A 21,267-nucleotide genomic window follows, 5' to 3' on the forward strand; every position below is an offset into this window, starting at 1 on the left:
AAAAAAAAAAAAAAAAAAAAAGAGAAGGAAAGAAAAAGGGAGAAATCAAGCCATTCTCAGGTAAGCAAAAGTTGAGGGAGTTTGTTACCATTATACTTGCCATGCAAGAAATGCTAAAGGGAGTCCTGCCAGTTAAAATGAAAGGACCCTAAACAGTAACTCAAAGCTGTATCTAAGACTTGAAGGGAGAAGTAAATAGTTCTACAGTAACAGTTGGAGACTTCAATACCCCACTTTTAATAATGGATAGAACATCTAGACAGAAGATTAAAGATATGGAGGATTGAGCAACTCTCTAAACCAACTAGACCAAACAGACATCTATAGAACACTCCAACAGCACAATACACATCTCTATCAAATGCACATGGAACACGCTCCAGTATAGATCAGCTATTAGGCAAAAAAGCAACTCTCAATACATTCTTTGGCATCATTTAATTTTAGTTTTTATTGAAGTATAGTTGATGTACAATATTGTATAAGTTACAGGTGTACTCTCAAGAAATTTTAAAAGGCTGAAATCATCTCCAGCTACAATGGAATAAAGCTAGAAATCAATAACAGAAGGAAAGCTGGAATGTTCACAAATATGTGGATATTAAACGACACACTCTTCTTTTTTCCGCTGCAGAAAGTTTTATTGTATCCATTTGGTCCAAGGCTTGGGAGAGGGCTCCAGGGTGGTTAGAAAGCTGCCTAGTGGCTGCAGAGACGGGCTTCAAGCAGAAGCCCTGACACCAGAGGGGCTCCTCAAAGGCCACTGGGCTCCAAAGGCTCCTAGTCATGCTTGAGCGTGAGTATTTCCTAGAGATACTTGCCCAGCCCAGCCTGGGGACCAGCCAGCCTGTGGAGGTTGGTCAGGTGGTCACCCATCTTCTTGATGAGTTTCACCTCCTCATCTAGGAAGTGGCTCTCCAGGAAGTCACAGAGGTGGGGGTCTGCATGGGCAGAACCCAGGGAATGCAGACCCAAAAGGGCCTGGTTCAGGTTCTTCTCAGTGAGAATGGCGTCTTCCATAGCGTCCTGGGTTTTACCCCACTCATCCTGAGGTGGCTTCTGCACATCCTGGAAGAGGGCGCGGCCGCCGCGCTGGTTTTGCATTTTCAAGAGACACTCGGAGCCCTCGCACTTCTCTTCGGCCAATTCGAGGAAAAAGTGGCCCACGCCCTCCAGAGCCACATCGTCGGGATCAAAATAGAAGCCCAGAGAGAGGTAGGTGTAGGAGACCCACAGATGCGTGTTGACCAGGCGGTTGATGGCGGCCTCCACCTCAGTGGAATAATTCTGATGAATCTGGGAGCTCATGGTTGATCGGTAATAAGGAGTTAATCTCGAAAAACGGTGTTGGCTGGTCCCGGTGACCGAGGATAACTGAGTGGCTGATTCTGAAGATTGCGACTGGAAAAAATGTTGGAGGGTGGTCAGAGGCTGGAGCAAAGGGTGTCCCTGGGTCTGTTCCATCCAAACACTGTTAAAGCAAGAGACAGATGCACGGGACTGCTGAGCACACTGCTAACACACTCTTTTTTTAAAAAAAATTATTATTTATTTATTTATTTATTTATTTATTTATTTGGCTGTGTTGGGCCTTCGTTTCTGTGCGAGGGCTTTCTCTAGTTGCGGCAAGCCGGGGCCGCTCTTCATCGCAGTGTGCGGGCCTCTCACTATCGTGGCCTCTCTTGTTGCGGAGCACAGGCTCCAGATGCGCAGGCTCAGTAGTTGTGGCTCACGGGCCTAGTTGCTCCGCGGCATGTGGGATCCTCCCAGACCAGGGCTCGAACCCGTGTCCCCTGCATTGGCAGGCAGATTCTCAACCACTCTGCCACCAGGGAAGCCCCTTACACTCTTAAAGAAACGATGGATCAAAGAAGAAATCACGAAAGAAATTGGAAAATACTTGGGGCTGAATGAAAACAAAAATACAACACGTTAACGAACCAAACTTGGGTCCGCTCGCCCACGTGCAGTAAAGCCAATCTATTGACACCAGGTTGTAGTGAAGGACAGTGCAGTATTTGTTGCAGGTACCAAGCAAGGTGTCCAGGTAGCTAGTGTTCAAAACACCTGAACTCCCTGGTGGCTTTCAGGGAAAGGTTTTTAAGGACAAGGTGAGGGAGGGGGGTTGTGGGTGTGTGATCAGCTCATGGACATTCTTCTGATTGGCTGGTGGTGAGGTAATCGGGAGTCAACATCATCAACCTTCTGGTTCCAACTGGCCTGAGGTCTACGTGCTTGTGGGCAGCATACGGTTACCCTCTTCCACCTGGTGGAGGTTTCAAGTATCTGAAAAACAGCTCAAAGGACGTGGCTCAGAATATTATCTATAGCCCTTGAGATGGAACTAAATGTTCTTGACTTTGCTTAATGGCTAAACTAGTATTATTTTGCCTTGCTTGACTGTTTTCCCTCCTTTCTGCATTTTCTCACTTCTCTGATTAAATTTATGCTTTGGAACTTGAGGAAGGCCTAGGAGCCTAATGTTCTTCTACAGACAAGAGGCAGGCGGAAGACATGGTGGGGTCATGGGGGGAGGGGTCTGTCCCAGGAAGGCCCCATAGGGTCCTGGTCAATTATAAACATACTAAAAGTTATCAAGAACCTAACTTTATACTTTGAAGAAGTAGGAAAAGAGGAGTAAACTAAAATCAAAGGTAGTAGAAGTTAGGAAATCATAAAGATTAGAGCAGACAAAAATTAGAGCATAAAGATATAATAGAGGGACCTCCCTGGTGGTGCAGTGCTTAAGACTCTGCCTGCCAATGCAGTGGACACAGGTTCGAGCCCTGGTCCAGGAAGATCCCACAGGCCGTGAAGCAACTAAGCCCGTGCGCCACAACTACTGAGCCTGCGCTCTAAAGCCCGCAAGCCACAACTACTGAGCCTGTGTGCCACAGCTACTGAAGCCCATGCGCCTAGAGCCCGTGCTCTGCAGCAAGAGAAGCCACAGCCATGAGAAGCCCGCGTGCTGCAGCGAAGAGTAGCCCTCCCGCTCGCCGCAACTAGAGAAAAGCCCGCAAGCAGTCATGAAGACCCAACTCAGCCAAAAATAAAAATTAATTAATTAATTAAAAAACAAAAAGAACCAAAAAACTTCGGGATTTCCCTGGTGGTCTAGTGGCTAAGACTCTGCGCTTCCAACGCAGGGGACGCGAGTTTGATCCTTGGTCAGGGAGCTAGGATCCCATATGCCACGCTGTGTGACCAATAATAATAATAATAATAAACCTTCCAACAGAGAAGTCCAAGACCAGATGGCTTCACTGGTGAATTCTGAATCATTTATGGAATAATACCAATTTTTATCTAATTCTTCCAAAAAATAGAAGGGGAAGTGACAGTTCTAACGAGGCCAGAATTACTCTGATAGTAATGACAGGTAAACATGTCGCAAGAAAAGAAAATTACACACTGTGAGATAATAGGGAAAAAAAAAAATGTATATATATTGGTCTCTGCCCCCGGTTCCTGGCACAGAGCTCCTGAAAACCTTGTAACTTCCTACGTGATAAGAACACTAAGAGCATCTTTTGTTCTAATATTTGGTCTTTGACCCTAGTTCCTGACACAGAGTTCCTAGATCCTCTGGAATTTCCTGGGTGATAGGAGTGTCTTTCGTGGTAATGACGGGACTCTGGGTGGGCTTGTGGATGGCTCCTGGATTGGGGCTGGTCACCAGAAGGGCCAAGCCATGAATAGGAGTTTGGAATTTTCAGCCACACTCCCTCCCCCACCATTCTCCAGAGAGGGGGGATGGCCTGAAAATGGAGTTAATGATTGATCATGCCTACGTGATGATGCCTCCATAAAAATCCCAAAAGTACCGGGTTCAGAGAGCTTCCGGGATGGTGAACACGTGGAGGTGCTGCAAGAGGGCATGGAAGCCTTGCGCCCCTTCCCGGATGCCTTGCCTTCCGTATCTCTGTATCCTTCTCATGTTCTTCTTCTTCTTCTTTTTTTTTTCTTTTTTGGCTTAAAACAGGAGCAATTTATTTTCTCATAGTTCTGGAGGATACAAGCCTGAAATCAGGGTATTGATAGGGCCATGCTCTTTCTGAGATCTATAGGGAAGAATCCTTTCTTGCCTCTTCTAACCTCAGGTGTTTGCCGGCAATCCTTGGTGTTCCTCGGCTGGTAGATGCATCACTCCAATTTCTTTTTAAATTTAATTTAATTTAATTTAATTTAATTAATTTATTTATTTTTGGCTGCGTTGGGTCTTCGTTGCCGCGCGTGGGCTTTCTCTAGTTGCGGTGAACGGGGGCTACTCTTCGTAGCGGTGCACAGGCTTCTCATTGCCGTGGCCCTCATTGCGGAGCACGGGCTCTAGGCGCCCGGGCTTCAGTAGTTGCGGCGCACGTGCTTAGTTGCTCCGCAGCATGTGGGATCTTCCTGGACCAGGGCTCAAACCCCTGTCCCTGCATTGGCAAGGGGATTCTTCACCATTGTGCCATCAAGGAAGTCCCGAGATACCATTTTATACCCATTAGCATGGCTATTAGCAAAATAACAAGTGTTGGTGTGGAGAAATTGGAACCCTCTTGGACCTCTGGGGGAAATGTGAAATGGTGCAGCTGCCGTGGAAAAGTCTGGCATTTCCTCAAAAAGCTAAACACAGAATGACCATATGATCCAGCAACTCACTTCTGGATATGTATTCAAAAGAATTGAAAGCAGGGACTCAAACTGAGCTTGTACACTAATGTACACAGCAGCACTATTCACAATAGCCAAAAGGTGGAAACAATGCAAATGTCCACCAATAACTGAATGGATAAACAAAATTTGGTATATCCACACAATGGACTATTACTCAGCCATAAAAATAGAATGATGTTCTGATCCATGCTACAACGTGGATGAACCTTGAAACATTATGCTGAGTGAAATAAGCCAGTCACAAAAGGACAAACATTATATGATTCCACTGATATGAAATGTCTAGAATATGCAAATTCATAGAGACAGGAAGTCGATTTTAGGTTACCAGGGGCTGGAGGAAGAGGGGGGAGAAATGAGGAATTATTGCTTAACAGTTACAGAGTTTCTGTTTGGGGGGTGATGGAAAAGTTTTGGAAGTAGATAGTGGTGACGTACTATGTGTACGCTCAACATTTCAGATGTACTTAATGTCACTAACAGTCCACTTAAAAATGGTTAAAATGGCAAATTCTATGTATGTTACATATATTTTACCACAATACAAAAATGCAAATTAAAAAAACTTTATAAAAATGGTATCACACTGTTACAATTATTTTCACTCAAGGGTCTAGATTGGAGATTTTTGCCTGCAAGTCTGGCTCATCTTTTTTCACTGCTGTGTAGTACTCCACCGTAAGAACACACCCTAACATTTCCCTAGTTTCCAGCTCCTTCTTATTATGAACCATGCTGCTGGGAAGGCATGCACATGTAGGTTTCTCTGGGGTTCACACTAGGACCAGGAGGGAGGGTCCGGCCATCCTCAGCTATGTTAGCATGGCCAAATGGTTCTTCTGAGTGGTCAAGCCAAGTCCCACGCCCGTCACCAGTGACTCTGTCCCCTGCCTAAGAGTGAAATGGGATCTCAGTGAATTTTTTTCCCTGATGACTAGATTGAGCTTCTATTTATTGGTTGACCTGGGTTCATCTTCCCAGAATTGCCTTTTCATGCCTGTACTGCATTGAATAGTATGTCCCCAAATTCATGTCCACCAGAACCTCAGATTGTGACCTTGAGGGTCTTTGTAGATGAAATTATTTACATTAAGATGAGGTCATACGGGAGTAGGGTGGGCCCTAAATCCAATGACTGATTACTTTGTAAGAGGCCACATGAAGATGGAAGCAGAGATTGGAGTGATGCAGCCACAAGCCAAGGGACGCCGACCAGTGCCAGAAGCCACCAGAAGCCAGGAGAGCGGCCTGGGACCAATTCTCCCTCACAGCCTCCAGCCCTGCTGACACTTTGATTTGGGACTTCTGGCCACCAGAACTGTGACAGAATAAATTTCTGCTGTTGTAAGCCGGAAATGTTAAGACCCAGTTCGTGGTCATTGTTATGGCAAAAACAATGCCATCTGCCCATTTTTCTGTGTGGTGTTTTTTCTTTCCGTCTAGTGTGTCTGGTGGAGTGGGGGCACTTCATATGTCCTGGAAGCTATACCTTGGTCAGTTAAATGCATCGCAGGTATCTCCTCTCTGTCCCTGGCTTATCTTTTCAAATTCTTTATGGATTTTTTTGGTGGCCGAAAGTTTGAAATTGTGACTGATTCCAAAGGACTGTCCCAAAAGTATTCATTTTTTTCCTTGTCAAGAGCAGGTTTTCATTGTTCAGGCAGTTAAGCCCGGGGTATAATTCTCTCTCTACCGTGATGCTCCCAGCCGGCCGTGACTTTCCTGCCTTCGGGGTTTGGGCCTCTGCCAGCGCCCCTTCCTCTCAAAATCAGATCTCAGTGACGGAAGAATGGGGACAGCTGAGTGTGAGTCAGCAGGGCCCGGGCTGCAGGGGGAGCGGGGGACGGAAGTGGTCGGCTCCGGCCCTGGGACCGGCTGTGCGGATTCCTGGCTGCGGGTGGTCACCAGCACAGCCCAGGCCAGGCAGGAAGTGGGTCAGCTGAGGCATCAGGCTTGGGGCCCCACATGCTCACTGCCCAGAACCCCTAACCCCCCCACCTCCCGCCCCCGCACACCCCCCTCCAGCGCCCTGGTTTGCATGCCTGCTCCGGTAATGGTTTCACTGACCACGGTGTGCATTTATGGAGCGCCTGCTGTGCGCTAGGCCCTGGTTGAGTGTGGACCCCCAGCCCTGGCAGGTGGCTGGGGAAATCAGTTCCCTGACACTGGGGGAAACTGAGGCCCAGAACAGGGCAGCCCTGTGCATGACTCACACAGCGTGGTGTCCCAGTCACCCAGCATCCCAAATCCTCCTTGGCTGGCTGGGGCCCTCTCCACCTCTAGGTGTCCTCACCCTAAACATGACAACTTAGAAGAAAAAACAGCTAGGAAGTTTCCACATTTTCTCTCTTTGCCTCCCTCAGTCCCTCTCTCTCTCTCCCTTGTTCTCTCTGCATTTCTGTTTTTCAGTTTCTCACCACAACCCCCATCAGTGTGTGTGTGTGTGTGTGTGTGTGTGTGTATGTGTATGTGTGTGTTGGGGGTGGGAGCAGCCTGAACGCACCCCTCCTCTCTTCCAGGGGACCAGGACATGTCTGGGCAGGTCTGGGCACTCCTTGTAGAAACTGCTGAATGCCTAGTGGCAAGATGCCAGGGCAGGAAGTAGCCAGTAGGAAGGTTGAAGAGGGTGTGCGGGAAGGCCTAGTTTGGGATTTCTGGTGTGGTACTTTGCCCTTCTTACCCCCACCCAGGCCTGTCACAATCAAAGTGTCCCAAGATGACCTCAGCATCTTCCCCCAAAACTTTGGGTTTTGAGGGATGCATAGGAGTTCTCTAGGTGTAAATGGAGGAGGGGAGACTTCCAGGCAGAAAAGACAACCTGGGGTCAGCAGAGACAAGGGAAAAGGGGTTCAGATGTCCAGCAGAGGAGTCTGGCTTTCTCCTGTGGGCCAAGGGGAGCCACCGAGGGTGTGAGAGGTGAAGAGGGGCCCAGGCAGATCCCTGGAACGGGATGGACTCTTGTCTGAGACCCTCACCTTTAAGACCGAGAACATCCAAGCCAGAGCTGAGGGAAACTCTGTTGAATGGGGCCAAGGCTTACCCTTGAATGAGCCTCCCTGAATATGCCTTACACCCTTCAGCTGCCTATCTGTCCCCCATCACAGCTGGGACCCCTGCACTGTATTCCCAGCCTGGGAGCTGCTGGTTTCCTGGTGTGTCCCCAGTCCAAAGCCCAGAGCACAGTAGGTAATTTATAAGTTCCTGGAGCAGCCAAGAGGAGATGGGGCTCTAGAGGCAGCGAACAGGCAGGGTGGGGGCCTCAGCTGGAGGAGGTGCCTGGCCTTCAGGGGCGTGTCATCCCCCTTCCCCTCCCCGGAGGCTCCTGCACCTCCCTGCGCCCCCTGTTGGCCTCAGAATGCAACACCCAGCACTGACCCTTCTCCTTTCTCCTGTAGCTTATTGCACACCTATTACGTGCCCAGTGCTGTTCTGGGTGCAACAGACACAGGGGACCCCAGACAGACCTGCCTGTCCTCCGGGACTCCCATAGAACTAGTCAGTTACTACCCAGAGTATGTTGGCATGGGGGTAGGGGGGAACCAGGCAGCTATGGGAGGCGGAAGAGGTACCTGGACAGCCAGGAGGGCTTCCTGGAGGAGGAAGTAATAGTAGTTGTACTTATTAAGTACTATGTGCCAGAGCTGTAAAAGCAGAATCTCACTGAACTCTCACACAAGGCCCATGAATATGGGGAACTGAGGCTCAGGGAAGTGGGCCTCAGATCGTCCCCAACCTCTCAGCTTCTCATAGCCTTTGGAATAACACCCAGACCACTCGCCAGGCCTTGAGACGCTGCGCCATCAGCCCTGCTACCCCTCCCACATCCCCTCCACCTGAATCACCCACTCCCCTCCACACACAGCCTCCCCTCTTGGCCTGCAACTTGTAGGGTACAGTTGAGGTCAGGGGGTTTCTCTCTGGGCAGCATGGACAAGGGGAGGCGGGGGTTCCCGTTGAACCAGGGAGGTGAGGGGAGATCTCCAGGATTTGGGAAAAGGATCCCCCATGTAAAAAGGACACAGCCCCTTCCAGTGATCACAGGAGCATCTATATGGTACACCTGGGACCCTGCTCACACCCCGGGGCCGTGGAAAGAGCCAGCCTTAGAAGCAAAATCACCGTGCTATAGACACCTCATCTTGGGGTGCAAAGACCTTGGGGGCTCAGGGACTTGGAGGGGGTACCCCCTCCCCTGGGACCCATGTTCCCAAAGACAAGCCATTTCCTTACTGCTGAAGCCCCTTCTTCTTTGAAGGCCACTGACTCTGGAGTGTCCCCATTCCTGCTGAGGACAGACACGGGGGGATGACCGAATCCTGTTTCCAGTGTTCAAGCTGCTCAGTCCAGAGAAGCTGGCTTGGGTTCACATTCCCGCCCCTCGTCTCCTTGGGACAAGGGGCCTCAACTGACAGAGCCTCAGTTTCCCCAGCTGTAAAAGGTGGTAATACACCTTCCCCACAGGGGAATTCTGCACACGCTGGGGGGTCAACATGATCACGATTCAAATCCCACCCCCCACACCCCCTTGCTGTGTGACCATAGGCAAGTTACTCAACCTCTCTGTGCATCAGAACCAAGGCAGTGGGTTGTAGGAGGTAGAACACTCAGTACAGAAATCCTCTCATCATTATCCATTCAGCACACTCATTGCAGTGGCCACACACCAAGTACCAGGTCACACACCAAGCACCAAGGACAGAAATACTGGTGATTTGAGGCCCCCTCTGCCAGTTGATGACCCCAGGTTGAGGATGACCCTGGCGGATGCCAGCTTCTCACAAAGACACACAAGAAATTGCATATTTCAACTGTTTTATTTGCTTTCTGGGGTGTCAAGTTTGGGGTCTCCCAGGGCCCAGCCCCCAGCAAAGTCTGGTAGACCCTTGCCCGGCCTGGGGTCCTAGACACAGGGCTTTCAGACAAGGCACTCATAGGAGTCTCCCTGGATTCAGGGAGAAGCCACCCCGAAGCTGCAGGGGCTGGACCCTCCTTTGGGGACAGAACACAGGGTCACCTTCAGCAGGAAGGGTTTTTCCTAGAGAGAGATTTAGGACAAGATAGAAACCTGAGATGTTAAGGGAGCCCTGGAAACATGCCTGGGCAGGAGGAAGGCCAACTCTGTTTCCCACGATCCAGATGGGTCTCCCGTGGCATCCAGCCAGGCCTTGGGAGCAGAGAGCCCAATTCCAAACCGGCTTTCTCTGGGATTTCCTCAAAGTGTGCAGGACACAAAAGCCACTGGCCCCAGGTCCCACCCCTGCAAACGGCTTGGGTGAGGCCGGTCTGGGCAGCGGGGAACCAGGGCCTGGGGGTGCTTCTCTCTTTCCCATCCTGTCCCCTTTCTCTGTGCCCCATGTGTACTGCAGAGGCAGGCACTTCTGTGGGTCTCTGGGCAGCTGAAGGGAAGCCTTGGGTGAGGAGAGGGAGGAGGAGAAACAGATTTTAAGTGGGGGGAGCAGCTCGGGCTGGACTGGAGCCCTTGGAGGTCTAGGAGCCCCTGAAACTCAAGCTGTGACAACTGCCCCTAAACTGGAGGACAGGATCTCGTAGCAGGTATGCCCAGTGTCCATCCAAGAACTAACTTTCAAGATGTGGATTTTTGGCAAATGTCCTTTCCCCTCAACAGCCATTCTGCTCTGGGTCTGAGGGGGACCCTGGCCTTTAACACACTTCCTCACTGCAAAAGTGGAGATGTTTTTCCTCCCAGGGGCAGCCCTGGTCCCTTTACGAGGCACTTGTTCCATGAGAAGGGAAATTTAATTAGGGATATAAAAACAAAGCCCTTTTTAGCTCCCCACAAGTCTGTGGAGGCCATGAGACTCTTGGCCACGAGGGATGACCTGACAATAAGGCAGCTGCCTCTGCCTGTATGACCACCGTCAGCGCCTCACGCTGGCTGCAGGCTTGAGAAGGCTTCCAGTGGTCTCAGGGCAGAGGCTGGGCCCTCAGAGAAGAATGGGGCTTTGTCCCACCATCCCCGAAGGGGACTTCTGGGTTCAGACACTCCAAGAGGTGAAGAGGTCAAAGGTCAACAGTCTAGACAGTGGCAGCAAAAAAGAGGCCAGTGTGGTGGGTGGATTTCCACGAGCAGCTCCCCTCCCCCTCCTGGTCACCCCTCGGGGGAACAGGCCTGTGGGTGTACATGCACACCCACTGGCCTGGCTTCCTGGCAGAAACTTCTAAGATAACAAAAAGGCATCAAGAGTATACTTTTCCAGTCGTCCCCTTAAGCAGGCCCTTTCTGTTCTAGAAGTTTCCACGCCAGCAAAGAGCAGGGTAGCTGAAAACTATTTTTCTTGCTGAAACTATCACAATCTGACCTTTCCCCAAAGACCTGGCACCGACTGGGGAGCCATGACCTCTGCCCGCCACCCCCTGCTGCCCCACGGCCCTGTCTCTCTCAGTGGCCAGGAGACCTTGGCTGTTCCTTGATTGGACCAGGTGAGCCAGGTGGCACCAAGCCCAGTCCACCAACTGGAATTGCTGCTTCTTCTCACCTTTCTTTCTATCCACTCTGTCTTATTTCTTTTTCGAGCTGCATACTCATACGCAGACCACCGACCTTCTTTTTGGTGGGAAGGGGGCAGCCAAAGGGGCTTAGAGAAGAATAAAGTTATAAGGTGCAGAGGCTCTGGCACCTTAAAGGAGATGCCATCACCCGACGCCCAGATCACTGTCTCTGCCCCCATCCCCCACCTCAGTACCCTCCACAGGGCTCACCAGAGAGAGGCCCCATCCACTTTCCTATGAGTCCACCCCCAGCACCACGTCTCACCTTTCCCCCACCAGCCTTCCCACCACATCCCTCAGCCCATCCCTCCACCACTAACACTCACTGCACCCAGCCCTTCTGGCGTTGCTCACCTCCGTACATGCCAAGCTGCACCCACTTCACAGGCTCATGCCTTTCCCTATTCTGTGCCCCCGACAACCCAGACCCTGAAATGACATGGCAGAAGGAATGAGACCTGGTCCCCCTCTTCTCACACAAGGACATTTTTGTCCGGGACCCAACAAATGCAGACAGATATACCATGGATTGAATGGCTGAGTTTGCCCCAAAGAAAAAGATAAAAGTAATTAAAACAGGAAAATTTCAAAGCTGGCAGGGAGCGAGTGAAATGTTTAATGGCTATCTGATCAAATAAAAATGAGCTGTGTGCTCTGCATCATGAACAAGGACAGGGTTCTGGTTTGACTTGATGAGGAAATCTAAAACCATTGCAGGAACACAAAAATGACACACACACACTCGACAATGATCAGACAATAAATTATATCTCTAAGTTGCTAAACCACATGGCGCTTTAAACAGAGAATAGAAGGGAGCACAAAAGAAAGATGAAAATGCAGAGTTTGGGAATGGTGTGTCTGGGTTCCGTGGGCACCCAGCTAAGCTCAAACCTGGCTCACTTCCAGTCTTCCCTCCCTACTCCAGCTTGCCTAGATCCATTTCCTCCTCAGAGCCCCACAGATCAGACCTTTAGAGAACAGAGCTAGTTAGAGCTAGATGCCATTCTTAATAAGACCTCTGGGGGACCCCCTGGCCTTGAGCACCCCCGCATTCAAAAGAGCCACAACCGCTGCTCACAGAAGCCAGCTGAGTGAGTAGATGCCATGACATCTTATGCTCCAGATTTCTCAGGAGACTGCAAACTCGGACCAGGGATGTGGAGGGGGCATTTCTGGCAGAGGGAGGGCTGGCATGGAGAGGGGAGCTAGGTCCTGATCATTTTACCCTGCGGGCCATGGTACAGAGCCACTGCCATATGCTGACCCCACGTCACCCACCTGTGCCCACTTTTCCCCTCCAGAGAAAGCCCAGGACTCAGAAAATGCATTTCACTCAGAAACCTATCAACCTGGTCTCCAAGAGACACAGCAGCTCAACGGAGGCAGCAACCACCCTGGGCATCAGAACAGGAGGGAAAGAGGGCGAATGTTTAAGAAAACAAAACAAAACAAAAATCTCAGCTGTTTTCAAAAGAACTGCATGCTGGGAAACACCAACATGATCCAACACAGCATCAGACTCCAGCACGCTTCACACTTAGTGAAGCGATAAAACTGCGTGTTCTCCAAAACAATAGAAGAATACTTCCAAAATGTGTGTTTTCCTCACGGTTGCTTCTGCCACCCCCTCTGTCCGATGGGTGTCAGGGTCCAGCTGAATTTAGTTGCCTCCTGGGAGATGTCACTCTCACCCCTGCTGGTAAGTTCAAAGTCACCGGGGAGTGAGATAAAAATTTACCAGGGAGTGAGATAAAAATTTACCGAGCCCTAGGCGCATCCAAAAACCAACTACACGAAGCCTGCTGGCTGCCCCACCGCTCTCCTGCTCAAATACACCAGCACACACGGAGCTCAGCCCCCAGACTCCATTTTGGCCCTCTCCCCTTAAGGAAAACAAGCACCAAGACTGAAAATCCAGGTCAGATGTGGGGTAGGTTTGCAGCTGCTACACATTTTTACATATTAAAAAAAAAAAAAAAAAAGTCATGTGCATGTTGAAATGAGAGTCTGCCTTCCCACCGGCAGCCTGGCCCCAGTGGCCCCGTGGGTACAGCTCACAGCTCGGTCGTTGAAAGGATCAGCCAACCCTTTCAGTCTCTTGGGGCACCAGCCACCCCCGACTCCCCGTGGTCTGGCCATGGGCCCAGTGCCACCCCGCCACGAGCAAGGGGACCTCAATGTCACTCCCAAAACAAAGATGTAGGTCCAGTGTTCAGGGCAGGAGGCAGAAGGGGCTGCACCCCAGGAAAAAGAAAAGACACTTTTGTGTTTGGCTAAAGCCCGCGTTTTAACCAAAGGGAATATAAATTACTCTGTGCCCAAACTAGCACTATTGTTTTTAAAAAGAGAATAAGAAAGAAAGAAAAAAGCCATGCCAGATGCCAAGGTGGCCCTTGCCGGGGCTGTCCAGGCTGCTGGGACATGGATCAGGGTAAAGAGTCTCCATGAGGCTTTTACATTTGGGAAAAAACAGTCACGGACGGAGGGAACTCTGGAATCCCTCCACCACAGACTTAGAATGGCAGGTAGCCCCAGCCATAGGATCGCGGAAGAGAGACACCTGATAGGGGTTCTCTGCAGAAATCAGGACCTCCCGGCTTCCTGGCTGCCACAGCTGTATCCCCAGATGCAAAGAGAAATAGAGAAAAAAATCTTCACTGTGGCCTTCAAATCAACCAGTGCTTTTGCAGAGAAAAAGGGAGAGGAGGTGTGTAAGTTGGCATATTTGATCCAAAACAGATCCCCAGCTGATGGGCTCGTCCTTTCCGGTCAGGCCCCAGAGGGCGGACGTGTCTCTCAGGGTCCCTGGCAGAATGAGGTCTTGGGAGGCCTGAGCAGCAATCAGTGTTTGTGGCAACAGTTGAGTTTGCCTTCTGACTGCTCTAGGACGTCCAGCATCTCCTCGATGATGGCCCGAAGTGCCCGGCCCAGCTGGTCTGCATTGTAGGGCTTGCCCAGAGGGGGCACGTGAACAAAGGCTGAGCGGCCGTGACTCTGGTACAGAGAGGTATAGTAGGCGAAGTCGCAGAGGTACCTAAGCCACAGGGCGTGGGGGATGGGAGGGAGACCAAATGGGGTCAGAGAGTGAATGTTCCATCGAAATCCATCATAAGACACCCCCCCGCCCCAACCTCACCAGTCATCCACAAGATGGAATACTGCTTCTCCCTCCCCAGGCCAGCAAATAAATAAATAAATAAATAACTCCAAGTGCTGGGGTGTATGTGGGGAAGGAAGCAGTGTGAGATGTTGCTGGTTGGGATGCAAATTGCCCCAGGGGAGGGCAATCTGGCAGGCTACAAAAATTACAAATGTGCAATATTCAATACTTTGTGATAAACCTTAACGGAAAAGAATATGAAACAGAATATATATATATCTCAATCACTTTGCTGTACAGCAGAAATTAACACAACATTGTGAATGAACTATACTTCAATAAAATTTTTTTAAAATAATTTTCTTAAAAATTACAAATGCATAGACTTTATGACCTGATGTTTTGAGTTTTTAGACTCTATCTCAGGAGCCATCTGCACAAGAGCACGAGAAAGATGAACAAGGTATCTGCTGCAGCATGATGTGTGAAAGCGGAAAAACAGGAAGCAACCTGCTAGGATCTGAATGTCCCCCCAAATCCCCTCCCACCCTGTGAGGACATGGCCAGAAGTCGGCAGTCTGCAACCTATAGGAAGGCCTTTATCAGAACACCGACCGCCATGCTGGTGCCTGGATCTTGAACTTCCTTGCCTCCACAACTATGAGCAGTAACTTTCTGTTGTTTATAAGCTGCCCAGTCTGGGGTTTTTTTTGGTTATAGCAGCTCGAACAGACTAAGACACCACCTAAATGTCCACTGAGAGAGGAGTGGCTTAATAAACTCTGGTTCATCTGCACAGTGGAATACTATGCAGCCGTTTACAAGGCAGGCAGTGGAGCCACAGGAAGACAGAACTCACTAAGACCCATGTCACATGCCCACAAGTGAAACCAAGGAAGGGAACTCTCATGAAAATGCACACCACGTAACCCCATCCACATGAAAGCAAAGTGAAACAGGACAAAATTCGAAAGTAGTATGCCAAATGTCCTCATATGTATGGAAACATATGTGTGGGTGAGTAGGAAGGGTCACAATTTAAATCTCTGATTTAACCGAGGGATCCCTGGGGCGGGGAGGGGCGGGGGGAGGAGAGAGGGCAAGAGAATCTTTCACAACAGGAACGTATGAGAATATATTCTAGAATTATCTGAGTAACTTAAAATTAATTTCAGGGGAGTTCCCTAGTGGCCTAATGGTTAGGGTTCCGGGCTTTCACCGACAGGGCCCGGGTTCAACCCCTGGTCAGGGAACTGAGATCCTGCAAGCTGTGTGGCGCAGCCAAAAACAACAATAAAAATCAGTTTAAAAAAAAGACTGAGGGTTTCCCTGGTGGTGCAGTGGTTGAGAATCTGCCTGCTAATGCAGGGGACACGGGTTCGAGCCCTGGTCTGGGAAGATCCCACATGCCGCGGAGCAACTAGGCCCGTGAGCCACAACTACTGAGCCTGCGCGTCTGGAGCCTGTGCTCCGCAACAAGAGAGGCCACGACAGTGAGAGGCCCACGCACCGCGATGAAGAGTGGCCCCCGCTCGCCGCAACTAGAGAAAGCCCTCACACAGAAACGAAGACCCAACACAGCCAAAAATAAATAAATAAATAAATAAATAATTTAAAAAAAAGACTGAGCCCACGTGCCACAACTACTGAAGCCCATGCATCTGGAGCCCGTGCTCTGCAACAAGAGAAGACACCGCAATGAGAAGCCTGCGCACCGCAGCGAAGAGTAGCCCCCGATCGCTGCAACTGGAGAAAGCCCACGTGCAGAAAGGAAGACCCAGTGCAGCCAAAAATAAATAAATTAAAAAAAAAAAATAGACTGGTGGGAGGGGGAAGGGGCAATATAGGAGAGGGGGATTAAGAGGTACAAACTATTAGGTATAAAATAAGCTACAAGGATATATTGTACAACACAGGGAATATAGCCAATATTTTATAATAACTATAAATGGAGTATAACTTTTTAAAAATAAATTTATTTCTTTCATTTTGGCTGCGTTGGGTCTTCGTTGCTGTGTGCAGGCTTTCTCTAGCTGCGGCAAGCGGGGGCTACTCTTCCTTGAGCGGGCTTCTCATTGTGGTGGCTTCTCTGGTTGCAGAGCATGGGCTCTAGGCCTGCAGGCTTCAGTAGTTGTGGCACACAGGCTCAGTAGTTGTGGCTCGCAGGCTCTAGAGCGCAGGCTCAGTAGTTGTGGTGCACGGGCTTAGTTGCTCCGCGGCATGTGGGATCTTCCCGGACCAGGGCTCGAACCCGTGTCCCCTGCATTGGCAGGCGGATTCTTAACCACTGCGCCACCAGGGAAGCCCAGGAGTGTAACTTTTAAAAACTGTGAATCACTGTATTGTACATCGGTAACGTATACTATTGTACATCAACTATACTTTAATAAAAAAGTAATTAAGGGACTTCCCTGGTGGTCCAGTGGTAACGAGTCTGCCTTACAATGAGGGGGACGCAGGTTCAATCCCTGGTCAGGGAACTGGGATCCCACATGCCGCGGGGCAACTGGGCCTGCACGCCACAACTACTGAGCTCAGGAGCTTCAACTAAAGAGCCCAAGTGCCACAAACTACAGAGCCCACATGCCCTGGAGCCCGCGCGCCACAACTAGAGAAGAGAAAAAACCCGCACGCCACAGCTAGACAGAAGCCCACGCATCACAATGAGAAGAGCCCGCGCGCGGCAACAAAAGATCCCACGTGCCACAGGGAAGATCTCGCATGCCGCAATTAAGACCTGACGCAGCCAAAATTAAATTAAATAAAGAAATAATAAATAAATCTTTAAAAAAAATAATAATAATTTAAAAAAAAAGACTGATGGTAAATTCAGCCACTTCTTCATTCTGTCAACTGAATTTGCTACCTGCCGCCTTTGGACTGGAGAGGTGTACAAACTGTTGAGAAATCAAGGTACCTGGTGTTGAGAGGGCATAGAACAGAGAGGTCTGGGAGGCTGGGAAGTCCTTCCCAAGGGGGCAACATTTTGGAGTTAAGACCTGAAAGAGGTATTATCAGAGGGAGGTGAGCTCTGGGCAGAGGTCTTAGCATGTGCAAAGGCCCTGGTGCTAGAGTGAGCTTGGTGTGTTTGAGGAACAGGAGGAGCCTGGTTTGTGGGTCTGGAAGGCAGTGGTGAGGCGAGAGTGAAGGCAGAGGAGGGTGGAGAGGTGGGCAGGGGCCAGACCACACAGAACCTGTGGATGCTGGAGAGTTGGGATTTTATTCGAGGTGCAGTGGAAGCTGTAGGAAGAATTAAGCAAGTTAGGGACATCATCAGACTTAAATTAATAGAAGACCCTCTAATAGGCTGAATAGTTAGTTTCTGCCCCAAATCTATGTTCATCTAGAACCTCAAAATGTGACCTGATTTGGAGATAGGGTTTTTGCAGATGTAATTAGTTAAGATGAGGTCATAGTGGTTTAGGGTAGGTCCTAAATCCAATGATTGGTGTCCTTGTAAGAAGGCCACATGGGGACTTCCCTGGCTGTACAGTGGTTAAGACTTCGCCTTCCAATGCCGGGGGTGTGGGTTTGATCCCAGGTCAAGGAGCTAAGATCCCATGTGCCTCGCAGCCAAAAAACCGAAACATAAAACAGAAGCAGGGACTTCCCTGGTGGCGCAGTGGTTAAGAATCCGCCTGCCAATGCAGGGAAAAACGGGTTTGATCCCTGGCCCGGGAAGATCCCACATGCCGCAGAGCAACTAAGCCCATGCGCAACAACTACTAAGCCTGCCTTCTATAGCCTGTGAGCCACAGCTACTGAGCCCACACACCACAACTACCGAAGCCCATGCCCCTAGAGCCCGAGCTCCGCAGCAAGAGAAGCCACTACAATGAGAAGCCTGCACACCGCAACGAAGAGTAACCCCCACTCGCTGCAACTAGAGAAAGCCCGTGTGCAGCAACGAAGACCCAATGCAGCCAAAAATAAATAAATACATCTATATTTTAAAAAAAAGGGCTTCCCTGGTGGCGCAGTGGTTGAGAGTCTGCCTGCCAGTGCAGGGGACACGGGTTCGAGCCCTGGTCTGGGAGGATCCCACATGCCGCGGAGCAACTGGGCCCGTGAGCCACAACTACTGAGCCTGCGCGTCTGGAGCCTGTGCTCCGCAACAAGAGAGGCCGCGATAGTGAGAGGCCCGCGCACCGCGATGAAGAGTGGCCCCCGCTCGCCGCAACTAGAGAAAGCCCTCGCACAGAAACGAAGACCCAACACAGCCCTAAATAAATAAAATAAACAAATAACCCTTTAAAAACAAAAACAAAAACAGAAGCAATATTGCAACAAATTCAATAAAGGCTTTAAAAATGGTCCATATCAAAAAAATCTTAAAAAAAAAAATAAAAGAAGTCCATGTGAAGACACACACAGGGAAGAAGGCCACGTGGAGATGAAGGCAGAGATTGGGGTAAAGCACCTCAAGCCACGGAACACTCAGCGTTGCCAGCAGCCCCCATAAGCCAGAGAGACATGAAACAGGTTCTCCCTCAGAACCTCCAGAAGGAACCAACCCTGCTGACACCTTGATTTTGGACTTTTAGTCTCCAGAACTGGGAGAGAATAAATGTTTGTTGTCCTAAGCCACCAACATGGTAATTTGTTATATATAGCAGCCACAGGAAACTAATATAGACACTGACTGCTTAGGAGAGAAGGACTGTCAGGGTTGGGGTAGAGGTGGCAGGAGGAACAGCAGGGAGACGGCTGGAGCAACGTGCAGGTGGGAGATGCCAGGATCCACAGTCCACACACCACGAGTTCCAGAAGCAGAATCCGTGGAACCCGTTTTATATATATATACACACACATATACACATATATACTTAACTCTATGCCTCATGCACGGTGAGGTTTATATACTGTGAAATTCTATGTAAAAATATTATGTATAATACTGTTAAAATATCCCATGCTTAAAAAATATTATCCCATGCTTTAATCAGGTGGTAAAACAATTATGTTTTCAAAAGTGAAAAAGAAAAAGTGAGCGCTTGGCCCAAAGAAGCTAAAGTCAAACACACTTGGCTTGTTCAACACCCAGCCTGGGCTGATGTAGGAGGGAAACCCCTACTCACACCTACACCATAGGGCCCCATGGTGCCTTACCTGCCGGCATCTTGTGAGATGGTCACTGACACATCCAGGCCCAGTGTAGTAACCCTCTTACATACAGCGTCCATGTCAATGATGGAGTCAATGCTTTCAGGCCCATCCTCCACACAGCACTGGGAGCCGGGGCAGAATCGGCAGTTGTCCAGCCCCTTGTAGCCCTTGTTGTGCCCGCACTTCTCCAGCGTGACTGTGGTCGCCATGCCTGACACCCCCACATGCACCACCAGCTGCAGACAGATGGGCAAGGCTTAATAGGGTCTGGTCATGGGACTGGGAGTCCCCCCAGGCCAAGGAGAGGGCAGCATCCTCACAGAGCTCTGCTGGGGGTTACGTGCTTTCTGACATCTTGCTGCTGGAATAGACCCTACAGTCACTCTTACAGAAAGGTGTGCCAAGTGAAACATGCAAGAATGTGAAATATGCAAGGATGCTCATTGCAGCTTTGTCATTACAATCAAATATTGGAAACAACTTAATTAGCCATTCACGGTGAGGTGGGGGGGTTGGATAAATAAAGTATGAGCTACTTTGTAGCTGTTAACATGCCCAAGGCAATTCTGTATGAAATGATCTTCAAGACATATTGCCAAATACAAAAGGCAAGGTATAATTTCCAGGAATCTAACCTAAAAACAATCAAAGAGATAATAATTTGCCAATGGTCACTTCAGCGTTATTTATAAAAGTGAGGAAAAAAACCCCAAAACATAGAAATGACTAGCATGCCCAATAATAGGAGAATGGTTGTATTAATTACTAAATATTACCCAGCTGTAAAAATAATGTTAAGGGAGAATTTTTAATGACCTGCGTGATTAAATGCTCATGATAACATATTTATAAGAGGCAGGATACCAAACTGAATACAGTTTAACTTCAAATATTAATTATTTGTGTGTATGTTTATATACAGAAAGGACGCTGTAAGAAAATATGTGAACATTTGAAATACAGACTGATGAGCACACTGTGCCATATGGCAGTCACAGGACACATGTGGCTATTGAGCATTTGAAATGTGGCTGATACAAACTTTTTTTCTATGCATTTTCTTTATTTGATTATTGGTTATTTCCCTACGGTGATATATCTCACAGTGACTTTCTTTTTTTTAACATCTTTATTGGAGTATAATTGCTTTACAATGTTGTATTAGTTTCTGCTGTATAACAAAGTGAATCAGCTATATGTATACATATATCCCCATAACCCCTCCTTCTTGCGCCTCCCTCCCACCCTCCCTATCGCACCCCTCTAGGTCATCACAAAGCATCGAGCGGATCTCCCTGTGCTATGCAGCTGTTTCCCACTAGTATATGTATGTCAGTGCTACTCTCTCACTTCGTCCCAGCTTACCCTTCCCCCTTCCCATGTCCTCAAGTCCATTCTCTATGTCTGCGTCTTTATTCCTGTCCTGCCCCTAGGTTCATCAGAACCATTTTTTGTTTTTTAGATTCCATATGTATGTGTTAGCATACGGTATTTGTTTTTCTCTTTCTGACTTACTTCACTCTGTATGACAGACTCTAGGTTCATCCACCTCACTACAGATAACTCAATTTCATTTCTTTTTATGGCTGAGTAATATTCCATTGTATATATGTGCCACATCTTCTTTATCCATTCATCTGTCAAGGGACACTTAGGTTGCTTCCATGTCCAAAAATAAACACAAAATGGATTAAAGACCTAAATGTAAGGCCAGACACTATAAAACTCTTAGAGGAAAACATAGGCACAACACTCTATGACATAAATCACAGCAAGATCCTTTTTGACCCACCTCCTAGAGAAATGGAAATAAAAACAAAAATAAACAAATGGGACCTAATGAACATTAAAAGCTTTTGCACAGCAAAGGAAACCATAAACAAAACGAA

At 48.9% G+C, this 21,267-nt stretch overlaps 1 protein-coding gene across 5 annotated transcripts in view; it reads right to left on the minus strand.

Moving 5' to 3' along the window:
* Positions 1 to 544: 544 nt before the first annotated feature.
* The window catches only part of PGPEP1 (pyroglutamyl-peptidase I), a 48,188-nt gene continuing 27,465 nt past the window's right edge, over positions 545 to 21,267 (minus strand). The window contains exons 4-5 of one of the 5 annotated variants that reach the window (XM_068536725.1): positions 19,382 to 19,614; positions 545 to 1,471 (exon numbers count right to left, since the gene is read on the minus strand). In XM_068536725.1, the coding sequence (XP_068392826.1) occupies positions 808 to 1,471; positions 19,382 to 19,614 (897 nt within the window). In that variant the 3' untranslated portion in view covers positions 545 to 807. Of the gene's footprint in view, positions 1,472 to 11,918; positions 14,207 to 19,381; positions 19,615 to 21,267 lie in introns of those variants that run through there. The other 4 variants (XM_068536727.1, XM_068536729.1, XM_068536726.1 and 1 more) reach the window with 4 other exon arrangements.

Source organism: Eschrichtius robustus, chromosome 2 (genome assembly GCF_028021215.1).
Source record: "Eschrichtius robustus isolate mEscRob2 chromosome 2, mEscRob2.pri, whole genome shotgun sequence".
NCBI classification, from domain to species: domain Eukaryota; kingdom Metazoa; phylum Chordata; class Mammalia; order Artiodactyla; family Eschrichtiidae; genus Eschrichtius; species Eschrichtius robustus.